Source organism: Sylvia atricapilla, chromosome Z, assembly GCF_009819655.1.
Source record: "Sylvia atricapilla isolate bSylAtr1 chromosome Z, bSylAtr1.pri, whole genome shotgun sequence".
Lineage (NCBI taxonomy): Eukaryota > Metazoa > Chordata > Aves > Passeriformes > Sylviidae > Sylvia > Sylvia atricapilla.
The window spans coordinates 84414907-84427511 of record NC_089174.1 but is presented as its reverse complement, the minus strand read 5'-3'; the positions used below and the strand labels follow the sequence as shown (position 1 = coordinate 84427511).

General features: G+C 40.7%; 1 protein-coding gene across 1 annotated transcript in view; it reads left to right on the top strand.

Moving 5' to 3' along the window:
• MAP1B (microtubule associated protein 1B) overlaps positions 1-12605 on the top strand; it is a 69283-nt gene that overhangs the window by 39341 nt on the left and 17337 nt on the right. The window contains exons 3-4 of the mRNA XM_066339473.1: positions 5917-5999; positions 9550-9690. Of these exons, the coding sequence (XP_066195570.1) occupies positions 5917-5999; positions 9550-9690 (224 nt within the window). The remainder of the gene's footprint in view (positions 1-5916; positions 6000-9549; positions 9691-12605) is intronic.

Below are 12605 nucleotides of genomic sequence, written 5' to 3'. Positions count from 1 at the left end.
CAGTGCAAGCAGGTCATCTTGTATTCTCTCAGTGCTGTCTAAGAGTCTTGAGCAAGGATTGGTGAGCTAGGTTTGTGTACAGTAACTGGAGGCTGAATCTTGGAATCTCTGTTCAGGCTGCATAATCATCTTGTGTCTAGCCTCCCACTTTCAGGGCTCTGTTATTATCTGGAGGTATAAACCCAAATGAGATCTGACAGATAAGGACTTACCCAAAAACAAAAATGAAATTGAATGCAATGGGCTTTACTTCATTAAATAAATGTGAGCTTAAAAATGAAAAATTACAATACAGGAGGATGCAGGACATTGCCTCTCAGGTCTTGCAGTTAATAAATTGTTCAAAGTCAAATGTGGGTAGGAAAATTGTTTAACTTTCACCAGACTGCAACTGAACCTAATGAAACTCAAATATCAATTCCATTTATGCAAGGAGAGGGAGAAAATAAACTAGAGATTTATGCTTGCTGGAGAGTCACAACACAGTTCAGTATTCCAGGTGATCAGGTGCATGAAAGATTAACCTAACTTTGCAGAGATAATGCATAATTCCCTATAAAAAGCATGTAACATTAGATATGGATTTGAACCTACCATCACGTCCAGAGCAAGCAGGTTTAAATGATGGCAAGGAAAATAGTCACACTTTGCAGTTAGTGGTGTCATTCTTCCAAATCTTTGTCTCCATCAGAGGGCTCAGCAATGTTAACTCAGTATTAGATTTGTTCACAGCCGTCACATCAGCTTGGCATCCTAGCAGGATTTTATTTTCACCTAGAAATGTGTAAAATATTCTCATATTCGTAAGTATATAGCAGTTATTGCTAGGAAAAAAAAAAATTATTATACCTTCCTTGCAGACAGCCTAAATTTAAGAAGCCATTGGGCTGAATTGAGCCCAGAGGCAGTGAATCCATCTTCTCTGGCATAAATGAAGTTATGCCTGTGTTATGCACACCCCATTGTGTCAGCTAGTTAGAGGACTGAATGTAGCAGTCATGCCCCTGGCATCACCTGCTGGGCTTTCAGACCTTTTCCTGGAAGGAGCTTTCTGAAGTTCTGTTCTGGTAGTCCAATGCCTGTATATTACATATTTCTCCATCAGGTCTGCAAATCATTTTCTTCTTACTTGCAGATACAGAACTCTGCAGTTTTAGAACATCAGAATTTGCTTCAGTGACTCTGTAAAATCACTGCCTTGCTCAATGCTGGACACTTACCTATTTCTCCAGATTGCAGTTCAGTTCAGCAGGAGGCTTAGCATGCTTTGATGTACCATTCTCAGCAAAGAAGGTGAAGAGGATGGAGTGCTCCACATCATTTATGCAAGATTTCATCAGATAATTGATAGTCTGCTCTAAAAGGGAATCTTGTTTGTTTCTCTGTGGTCTGAAATTGTTGTTGCAATGTGGTGCCTCCAGGCAGACAGGATATTTGGGGCTGGTCACAGTACAGATTACAGTTTTGTTTGACAATTTATACCCATTGATATTTGTATTGAAGACAAAGAAAAGTAGATTTATTAATTTATTACAAGACATAGCAACCATCAGATGACACTCCTCCAGACTCTGTTGCTAATATAGAACAACCACAAAGACCCCAAAATTTACACACCTGGTTTTGGAGGAAAAAAATTAAGTCCACACTAGAAATAGCAGATGAAATAGTAAGCAGTTTGAAGTTGCTTAAAATGTATGAGTTATTAGATTACTGTTGGCTATGCAAAAAGCTCTTTATTTTTCAAAGGAATTTATTGCTTTCAGTGTATCCTGTGCAAGGAATGTGATAACCTTCCAATAACCTTCATCAGACATGGTAAATCTGAAACAGACTGTAGTTGAGATGAGTCTTGTACATCAGTTATTGCTTCCCAGCACAAGCTCCCATACTGTCTTTCAAGAGTCTAAGCATCCCTTAGAACTTTAGGGGTGGATGTTTTATGGCTCATTTTTGCAGGATTTCTCCCCTTAGTGTCTGGAAATTCCTCCACGAGACCAGGGGCAGCTGGGTGGGGGACCTGGGCATTGAAGCTGCTGACAAGTGCAGAGCACTGAGGGTTTCTAGCTGCAGGAGGTCATTGCATATTCATGGTGTGTGGGAAGTTTCATTAGCCAGGCTTGCAAGCTGTGCCATCTGTAAATACCACCCAGCACGGCGGTGGCTGACGCAACACGGCCGTCACGTCTCCTGGCAGTGCAATGGAGACTTTGAAGTTCCTTGTAATGAGAAATGAGAGATGTGTTTAAAGTTCCCAGAGGAATGTGTGCGAATGCCAGGTCAGGTGTCAAACAGTTAGCATTTTCAGGGAGAAGGCATGCTTCCAGGGAGAATACTCCTCTCGCCGTGTCTTGCCAAGAGTGACCCCGGGAAGGATTTGCCCTCTGTGTTTGCTTTGTGTAGGAATTGTACTGACAGGGAGCAAGTGAATGTTGATGTCTGCCTGGAATAATAGGATCTTCTGTGGCATAAATGAAGTTATGCCTGTGCTATGCACACCCCATTGTATCAGCTAGTTATAGGACTGAATGTTGCAGTCATGTCCCTGACATCACCTGCTGGGCTTTCAGACCTTTCCTGGAAGGAGCTTTGTGAAGTCCTGTTCTGGTAGTCCAGTGGATATTAGACATTTCTGCATTTCTCCAGGTCTGCAAATCATGTTCCTCTTACTTGCAGATACAGATACACCTCTATTGAGTGGCCTGTTAGAGCAGGCACACCTGTGGGCTGGGTTGCACAGGCATGCCCAGGAAGAAGTGTGTCAGTAGTGATCCTTGGTTAAACAAAACTTGAATGAGGACTTGATTTCTTTCCCTTGCCATACATTTGCATTTTGTGTTTGCACAAATTTAACATGGTCACTGTTAAAGGTGACTCATGTTCATGCTGCTTGACTGGCCTGAAAAATTGACTGTGTAAGTTAAGAAAACTGTTCTGTCACTTTTCTAGGAGATGTGACTAGCACCATCCCCATCTCAATAATCACACAAAAAATGTAATTGATATTTAGGTGAGTAGGAGGGCTTTAGGATCCTATGGCCATAGAAACTGGGTTGATGAGTGCAATTTTAAGTAATTTTCACATGCTGTTTACCTCTCTCTGTTCTTGTTCTGAATCAAACAGCTGCCAGATTCTTTACTCATGCTGGTTTTTAATTTGAAGCTTTAATTAATAAAGTCAAAAGATGAGCAGATACTTGGATTTCTTCTAGACACAAATAATATTTACATATTAAAGTCTTTAGAAAGGGCTTTGACTTGTTTCCTAGGAACTATAGGAAGGTAAAATCTATCCACCCAACCATGCAATGTGGAAGTTTCTTCCTTTCTTCCTCTGTCAAATCACAGAAATGATCTGTCACGTGTAGAGAGAGGCTGCAAAAATCCAGTAAAGCAGCCCCAGATGTACACAAGTCTCACATTCTCCCACTCCCGTGTGCAATTTAGCAAGTCATAGTCTCTTGCCAGTTTATGAGGTGCTGTTGCTGCTTTCTGCACCCTCACTGTCATAGTTAATTTCTTTCTGATAAAACTATTCCCGTGGGAGACTTTCCTTCATTCCAGCTGAGCATCTCAGGATATCAATCTGGGCAGCAAGCCTGCATCATTCTTAAAAAATTGCAAGTAGTTTTTTTTTCAAAGCCTTTGCTATTTCTCAAGCAGTGAGATGGGACCATGTTACTGACATCAGCAAGGAGCTGCAGACTTCCCAGGTGTTCCAGGGGATGGGAGTGACTCACACCCTGGCAGTGCTGGCTCCCACCCTGCATGGGAATCAGTAACATGTTTGTGCCAAGGGGTTGATGAGGGAGGCAGTCGCAGAGGCATCTCTGAGTGGGCAGCATGTGCGTGGCACAGAGAACCTGCCTGCCTCTGGAGATCCCTCTCAGGGCCCATGAACCCACACAACCACTGGAGCAGGGTGGGAGGATGTGAGTAACCACCACTGGTGTTGGTCTGCAGGAGTTGTGGCTCCTCAGGTCAAATCCTTCCCAGCTGCACAGACTTGGAGCAGCCTCAGTCAAGCCCAAAGGATGTTCTTTGAGGCAAGTGAAAGCTGTGCATCTTTGTCAGGCTTTGCATGTGGCTAATTGCATTTCTTTTTCTACCTCTGCTTAATGTGTTTATGTCTAATGATAAATGAGGCTTAGTCTAGCCTGAAGCAAAATATGTTAGTATCACCAGCTATTAAGCAAGAAGTTTCAGTGTCCATTAAAGGGTGATGGTTCCTTTCATTTCCTTAGTGATAAGATTCAATAAATTCCACTTAAACTCTTAATTTAAGGGAAATCTGACAAACAACTAAAATATCAGAGCACAGAACATCTTCTAGAGCAGCCTGTGGTAACAGAACCATCTGGATTTTTATATGTACTGTACTGCTTTATATGTGCATTTCTGATAGGCAAGGAACAAAAATTTTAAAAATAAATGGATTTGCAAAGGGTAATATCAGAACTGGATGTTGCAGGGAGAGTGAGACCTGCCCTCTTTCCATTTTGCAAAATATAATCTATATCCTTCTTTCAAGGAAGTATAGCAGAAAGAATATATATAAAGGAAACTAGGTTTCTTCAAACCAAGTAGATATGAGACTGGACAGAGCTAGAGAATAAAGTAGGTATTTATTCAAAGGCCTCTAGGATCCATCTTGGGCAGGACAGAGCCTGACCAGGGCTATACCCAAGGTTGATTTAGAGATGTCACAAAATGGCTGACCAGTCACAAGGTCTTACATTTTGATAAGTTTTATTCTATTTGCATATTGGTGTTTTATTGTCCAATTACAGCTTCAGGTTGTGAGGTCCCATCCTTCTTGTTCCTTCAGCCCACCCTTGTTTGTGCTTTTGGGCGTGAAAGTTGTCCTTGGTCTTCATCAGGAAAGGGTTTTTTTATCTCCCTACTCTGTGAAAAGCTGAGTGACACTGAATGTGAGGCTCAGAACTGCACCCCTGGGCAGCACAGAGTCTGAAAAACATGAGAGCTAAAACTTAAGGCATCAGGGCAAGAATTGCAGCCCAGAGCCTGCCCCAGCCAGGAACACTGTGGGAATGGCTGGCTGCCCTTCCTCTCACACGATGCTCTCAGGCATGTGGAGCCCCTTTCAGCCTGCCTGTCCTCAGCCTTGTTAATTTACGTCTCTTTACAGGGGAGGTTTTCTGAGTTGGCAAATAGGTCTGTGTCCCGTACTCCCTTTTAAGCCTAATTAATTATTTTAATTGATTAATATTGCGCCAAGCAGTTTGCTCAGAAGGGACAGCTCTTCTGGTTTGTTTAGACCAATTACCAGTCTGGATTTCTGAATGACAATCCAATGCTAATTAATCTCACTGCAGTTCTCACAGAAAGAGACCCTGATAAGAACTTGCCAATTTAACATAAGGGGAAAAAAAAATCAACAGTCCTGTTTGTTTTTCTGGCATTCACTCCCAGCCAGATGAATATCACTATTAAATACAGAGACAGAGTAAGTATGAAAGCCAGTAGTGAGGCTGCTCCAAACTTGCCCGGACTTTACTAATTCAGGATCTGGATGTTATTTGTACGCCCTGTCACTCTTGTTGCTTGACTTTGCTTGCTGCAGCTTTTGTGAGCAGGAGTGAGATAAAGTAAGGCAGCATGGCAAGTGACTAACTATCCCCATAGGGAACTTCTTGCAGTGTCCCAGTGTTAATACCAGTGGAAGGCTGAAGGGAACATTTTGGCAGCGTGGGTTCTAGTTTTCACTTGGTTTGTCAGGGCCAAATGCTCAGATGATGATGGTTACTCCCTTATGTGCCCCAGCTCTGTGAGGCCAAGGTGAGTTATGGGCACTCCTTCAGCCAGAGGGCTGTCACACAGTGACAGCAAACTCATGGGAAGTCCTGGTTTGTACCCTGATGGTTGAATTTAATTTTTCTTTTTTCCTCTCTGCAGGTCAGAAGATCCTTCACCACAGAAGTGATGTCTTAGAAACTGTAGTCCTCATCAATCCCTCAGATGAAGCAGTTAGTACTGAGGTAAGCAGGAAATACTTTGTTGGACATGTCCTAAAAGCCCCATTAAGTGGACATGATGAGGGCACTGAAGCAAATGTAGTTGAGGTGATTATGGAGCATCAGTCACTGCCTGCCAGCTTAGAGACTGACTAACTAAAATACTATTTTTCAAAGTCTTAGCAGATGCTGAGAGCAGGTCCTGACTGTGAATGAAAGAATATATTTGGAGTAAATATAATGAAAAATGTTACCCATCCCTTGATCTTGTCCCTAGTTTCCCAGACTCCTGACAACTTGTAAGAAGCATAGGAAAGAAACATGCCTCTGATCCTAGCATACATTTTCTCATAATGCATCAAATTCTCTTCTTGATGGAGTGAAGGCAGCTTTGGTTAAGCTGCCTCTGCTTTTCTTTTACTTTGCTGTTGTTTGGTCGCTCTAAATGCCTATTTTTACTTATGATGAAAGTGTCTGAAAGTGCCTAGGGACAAATTTGGCTCTGAGAGGAATTACCAGCTATGTGGTGGTGACTCTAGGTTGATCTATCTGTCCTTCAAAAAGCATGTGACATGATTAGTGAACCCTGGAGAGTGCCCATAAGAGGACTGCCAACTCCTTATGAACTCAGTAGAGTCAAAGAACTGATTATGTTGCTCAAAGACAAAATTGATTTATTTAGCTAGTCAGACTGAAGGTTGAAATAATAGGGATAATTGCATTGGTGGTCTGTGCTGGGAAGCACTGCCACAGTCTCATTTCTTTTGGAAGATAAAGGGTTCTGAAAAAACTATTTTGCTATCAATTGTTAAATGATGTTGAGCACAAACAGAAGAAAGGACTCCAAAACAAATGAAATTTCTGAACCTGTAGAAGTTTAAAAGCCACATTAGTCAATGGGAACTTACTTTCTGAAATACGATGCATGAAAATCTCATTACAACCCATTAGAGATGTTTGGTAAGGACAGAGGGGTCTGTGCAGATCTGTGCCTTCTTTCTGAGTAAAGAGCCATTGACTGTGCATGTGTGAAGGTGTGGAAGAGATGAAAAACTGACAAATGCAGGGAAATGCTGTTTCTGTTACTTGTCGTTCCTTTGATGGATGACTACATGGAAGAACATGATCTGACAGCCATTAATGGTTTCTGAACCCTGAGCATACTGCATTGGCTCTGGAAGATGTTTGGCTAAGTTACTGTAAATATCATCTCACAAGACTGTGGGAGGCAGTCTTGGCTTTGCTTTCATCCTGCCAAACTGGTCACAGTCAGACAGATGAGATTTAATTTGGTTGGATAAGCAAGGCTCTGAATAGACACAATTCAGGAAGAGACCATCAGAAGGAGGTGTCAGAATTAAGCAAGAGCTTGGAGTAGGCATTCTCTGTTCACTATGGCAAATAGAAAACTCAATTTCATATATCAGAGATTTCCAGGGTGCATTTGGGGGAGACAGAGATATACCATGCAGCTCTGACTTCAGCAGAAGAGGAACTGGAATCTATTTACTCAGGAAAAAAACAAAATGCACAAAGAAACAAAAAACAAACCAAAGTAAAACAGTGGGAAAAAAAAAAAAAGGCAAAACAAACAAAAAAGAGAAAGAAATACAATATACCTGGTAACCTGGCTATTAATAGCCTTACTTGGTGGTAGTCCACTGATGATTGTGCCCAAAGTTCCTGTTGTGTTCTGTCAAATGCCACACACCTCCCACGAGAAAGAGGCCCAAAGGGAGAGAGATTGTTGTTTCCTGAAGAAAACACTGATGAACATTTACTTCCTTTTTAGGAAGTCCCCACTCCATTGCTTTAATTTTCTTGTGACTGTACCATAGGTTTGGGAAACCACTGACGTGCTGCCCTCTGTTCACATTCCATCCTAAACTCTGTCTTGACTGAGCCTGCCTCTTGCCATGCCACTTCCTTCAACCAATTTTGAACTTTAACCAACAGTTAAACTGAATGGAATCATCACCTTGCAGTATTTCTTCTAAAACTGAGTAGTCTTGAAATCAGAAGACAAATTTCTGGTAGTCTTTCAAAAAATCTTATTTGTACCCAGACACATAATTTATGTTTCTCTTAAGGTCCTCCATGTGTACACATTATGATGTGTAATCTGCAAATATTTATTTACTTACTTTCTTGGCATAGTTGGCTAACTCTACAGAATGTACTTTATTGTCAATTAATAAAATAGGTTGAAGGGGAATTATATGACAGTCACATGTCAGTGATTCACAAGTCAGGATGTGTTTTTAATGTTGGAAAACCTGATGGGTTTACACAAAAGTTGTCAAACTGATGAGCACTGTTGGCAGCAACAAAAGAAAACTTAGAAGAGGAAGCCAGTTCTGATATGGTTTTAATAACATGAAAACAGAGAAGATTTGAGTAATGCAGATCAGACAAATGTTTGCACTTATCTATATTTTTGTCTGACATAGAAATAGATACACTTCATACATGATATTTCTGAATTTATAATTATTTAGTGCAATTAGTGGCAGGCCAGAACTAGTCCTACATTGAATTAAAGGGACTTTCTGCTGCTTGGTATCAGGGTCACTTATTTAATAAAATAATGCTGAAGACATGGTAGAGTTGGGATCTTCTTTGAGATACATACTCTACAGTGTGTGTTTTCTAGTTCTAGTGGAAACGTGAGTTGTTCAGCAGAGATTCAGGTTAAGCCTTCCTGGCTCAGCCTCCTGGCATTCACAAGAGTTATTTAGAAAAATTGATTGTTTAACAATCAATATAACCCTTGGAAACAATATCTTGCTAGTAGAGCTGAGTTGATTGTGTCATCTCCATGGAGATGGAGCTTGGATGCAATATTCTATGGAGTTGTCCCAGAATGGACTCTGCTCATCTGCTCAATTAGTTTAATTTGTGGGTAGCTTTGTTCTGGAATCACTGTTCTGGTTTGATTTAATTCTTCCTTAATAGAGGAATTAGTGCATTTGAAATTCATAGCTTACCATAGACTGAATTGTTTTTTCAGTGTTGGGTATGACTTTTGAAGTATTTGCAAAGCATTTACTCAACAGTATAGAATCTTACACAGGTTTTGTGTTTGGTTTTGTTCCTGAATTTAGAATATACAGCTTCTCTTAGCATGCACATAAATCTCCCTCTTGGGAGAGGTAAACAAGAATATTTAGGAGCTGTAGCAAGGGTCAAGTAGAGTAACACACATGTGCTTTTAAATAGTTTACCAAGGTTGTCCTGATACAATTCTGTACAAGTATACCAAGAACTATACTGTAAGTAAGTTTGTTGTTAAAAAAAAAAAATATTTCTTCATTTAAGTTTTATTCTGCTCTGCTCCTCGCTGTTTTTTTCATTAATGCGGTTTATTCTTCAGACCTTCTTTCTAATTACATCTTCCCCCTCCTTTTTTTTTTCCTGTTTTCCCCTTTTTCATTGTCATTTGTAAACAGCACTGTAGACTCCATAATGCCTTGGGAGTCCTGTTCCAGAGACTGGTTTTAAATTAGGAGAGATAACCTTGCATTGAAACACGTCGTTACTCCCATTGCTGATGTGCTTCTCTTCCTCACTCTAGGTGCGTTTAATGATCACAGATGCTGCAAGGCACAAGCTCCTTGTTCTGACTGGACAGTGCTTTGAAAACACAGGAGAACTCATTCTTCAGTCAGGATCCTTCTCCTTCCAGAACTTCATTGAGATCTTCACAGATCAGGAGGTATGTTCAGAAAAGTGTCTTCCAGGCAATGTGCTGGCAGAGATTCCTAGAAGACTAAAAGCGGCTCTTTGTCTTGTTACAGTTACCAGAAGCAGCCGGGTGCTGCTGGTCTTTAGTCGTCATTATAAACTTTCTCGCAAAACATTTATTTACTTTAGATTTCATGTAAATTGCCTAACCAAAAAAAAAAAATTAAATAATAATTTGGGAAATTAAATTACAGCTTTCGGGAAGAGAAAAATCAAAGAGCCCTTGACAATGGAAGGAGATAGTGCTGTGTTTAAAATACACAGGTCGTTAATCTAAGGTTGCTGTGTTTAAAATACACAGGTTTTTCATCTAAGGTGCACATACAAAGCGGCCAAATTGAACTTGACACCAGGTTCTTTTTCTGAGGCAAATTAGCACGTGGCATTAATAAGACAGAGGGTGGCTGTTAGAATAACTATTTTTTACACCATCTACCTCCTTAACTTTTTTATGGTAGTGTCTAAAATACAGCCAGTGAATCTGTAAAGCTTGTAGGTTTTACATACCGAAAAGATAAGCATGAAATACACCAGCATTTAATTCCATTTGTTTCATGACTTGTTACTTAGCTCTCTTCCTTAATGTACTGTGTCTGAAAGCTCCCATAGGGCAGAAATCCATAGTAAACAAGCTGTCATACTTAATTTGGCTGCCATGTAAAGTATATATTTAAATAAACTGTATGGCTGCCTCCATACGAATTTAGTTTCCACTGTTAATTAGGAGCATGTCAGTAGACTGAGATATAAAAGTTCAGCACTGAAACAGCATAGTTTACATGAGCTCTAGCTTGACCTTATTGCATCCATATGATCCATCCTCAAAGCCTCTTTGTTCAGCAAATGGTTGGGGAAAGAGCTTTGGTTCCTGCTCTCTGAGACAGCCCTGGCAACTTAAGATTCACTGGAACTTCTCAGGATTACTTTTCTCTGAAATTACAAACTCAAGTCCCTCATGTCTAATTAGCAACACATAATTACTTTATGGCTGCATGCAAAACTAGGAGCAAATGCTACCCATTGCCATTAGGAAACAAAATTAATGTTTGGAAAGTGGAAGGATGGGGGTTGGCCATGAGCTGCAGGTGCTGTGGGATTGCTGCAGTAGTGGGTGTTCAGGGTGTTCACAGACCCATGGGCTGTGAGTAAGGCTCATCTGGCTCATCTCTGTGGCTGGCAGTGTGGTCACCAGCCAGCTGGCATGGCTCTCAGCAAGTGCTGGCTTCCAGCCTGTTGTTTCTGAAGCCTCAGGGTCTCAGTGTGTCTGCAAGCTTTCACAAAACCAAAGAAAGATCATGCTTGCCATGCCTCAGTTCGTGTGTGCAATGTTTCTTTAAAAATTGAAAAAAAAAATTAGGTAAAGAGGGGTCTAGAAAAAGAGGTTAGTGGTTTTCTGTTGGAACCGTGGAGGCCGACAGTTTCAGGCTTTCTGTGCTAAAAGGTGCTGACCCTCAGGCAAGCATCACATTTGACTTGAGGCCATGGAAGAGGCTTCCAAAACTGAGTGATAGCACTGGGGTTGTGGGTGTGTAGTTTGAATAGTATTGTGTGGAGAGTTTGGATTTTAGTGTATAGTAATACATGTGAGTCAAGATGGAGGATTTTGCATGTTGTCTGAGTCCTTCTTCTTCACCTTCTTCTTCCTTCTTCTTTGTAGGTTTGGGTGGTTTTCTGTAATTGGGTGAAAGAGGTCTGCATTGTGGGCTTTGGGTGGTCATTATTGGGTCAGAAATATAAAAAATATAGATGTCACCTTGTTATTGGGTAATTAGCACTTAAATAACATTGGAAAGAGTCATAGGTACTCCATTTTACCTCGTTTCTCTAAACTGCTAATTAGAGCTCATAGCTTGTGAGTCTGTTAATAGCTAGGAAATAATAAACATCCAAGTCCAAACTTGAAACCTACATGTCCCATGTATTAATCCTGACCTTGGCAAGGAAAGAAAGAAGCCAGAACCTTCACAGTTTTCTGTGTGGTGATGAGATGAAAAAATTGCTGTGCTGTCCTGATCCTAGTGGACTTGGCAGTGCCAGATTTACAGCTGGACTCCATGATCTTAAGAGACTGTAGCAACCTAAACAACTCTTATGATTCCATAACCATGTAAGGTGGGAGTAAGTGTTTCTGGCCTCTGCCCACTTTTACTTCACTGGGCCAAACCTGAACTAAGGTCAAGAAATGTCCTTGCAATAAACTTTGGGAGATACTTGTATAAAGTCTTAATTCGGAAATCCGTCTCTAGCATGCAGAACTCTCTTCAGGCAATGCCTGAAAGTAGGATTTTCAATTTCTCCTGTGTGGGAAGGTGTAAAGTGTCCCCTGCTTCTGCAAACAACAGCTAGAACAGGAAAATCTTTTTTTTTGCACCTTTGTGATTCAGGGTAAGAAGTAAAAATTGTGTTTTCTCTGAGCAGCCAATTTACTGTTTGTCTTCAGTAGCTGGGACAGCTTTAAAACTTAATCACTCCTCAACAGATGTATCTCAGTATTTAAAAAGACATTCAGGTTTACACGTGTATTTCTTGGATTACACAATGGTTTTGAATTTGGAGAAGAGAAGAGTGGCTCCATCTTCCTGTTGTGATACTGTCTATCCCCAGTGTCACCACTTGAAATTCAAATCCACTGATACTTTTTTTCTGAGGCATGACTGAACTTGCTATTCCTAACAGTTACAATCTATGCCTGGAATAAACTTATTTAATTTTTTGTTTGCCTGGGCTTCCAGTGCCTTAACACTGTCTGCATTATGCATGCCAACATTAAGGAGCAAAAACCATCAGAATTTAGAAGTATGAAGCAGAAATCCAAATATGGTATAATATAAACTGAAGAGGACTCACCCCAAACCTTGACACAGTATTATCATTAGCCCAGTATGT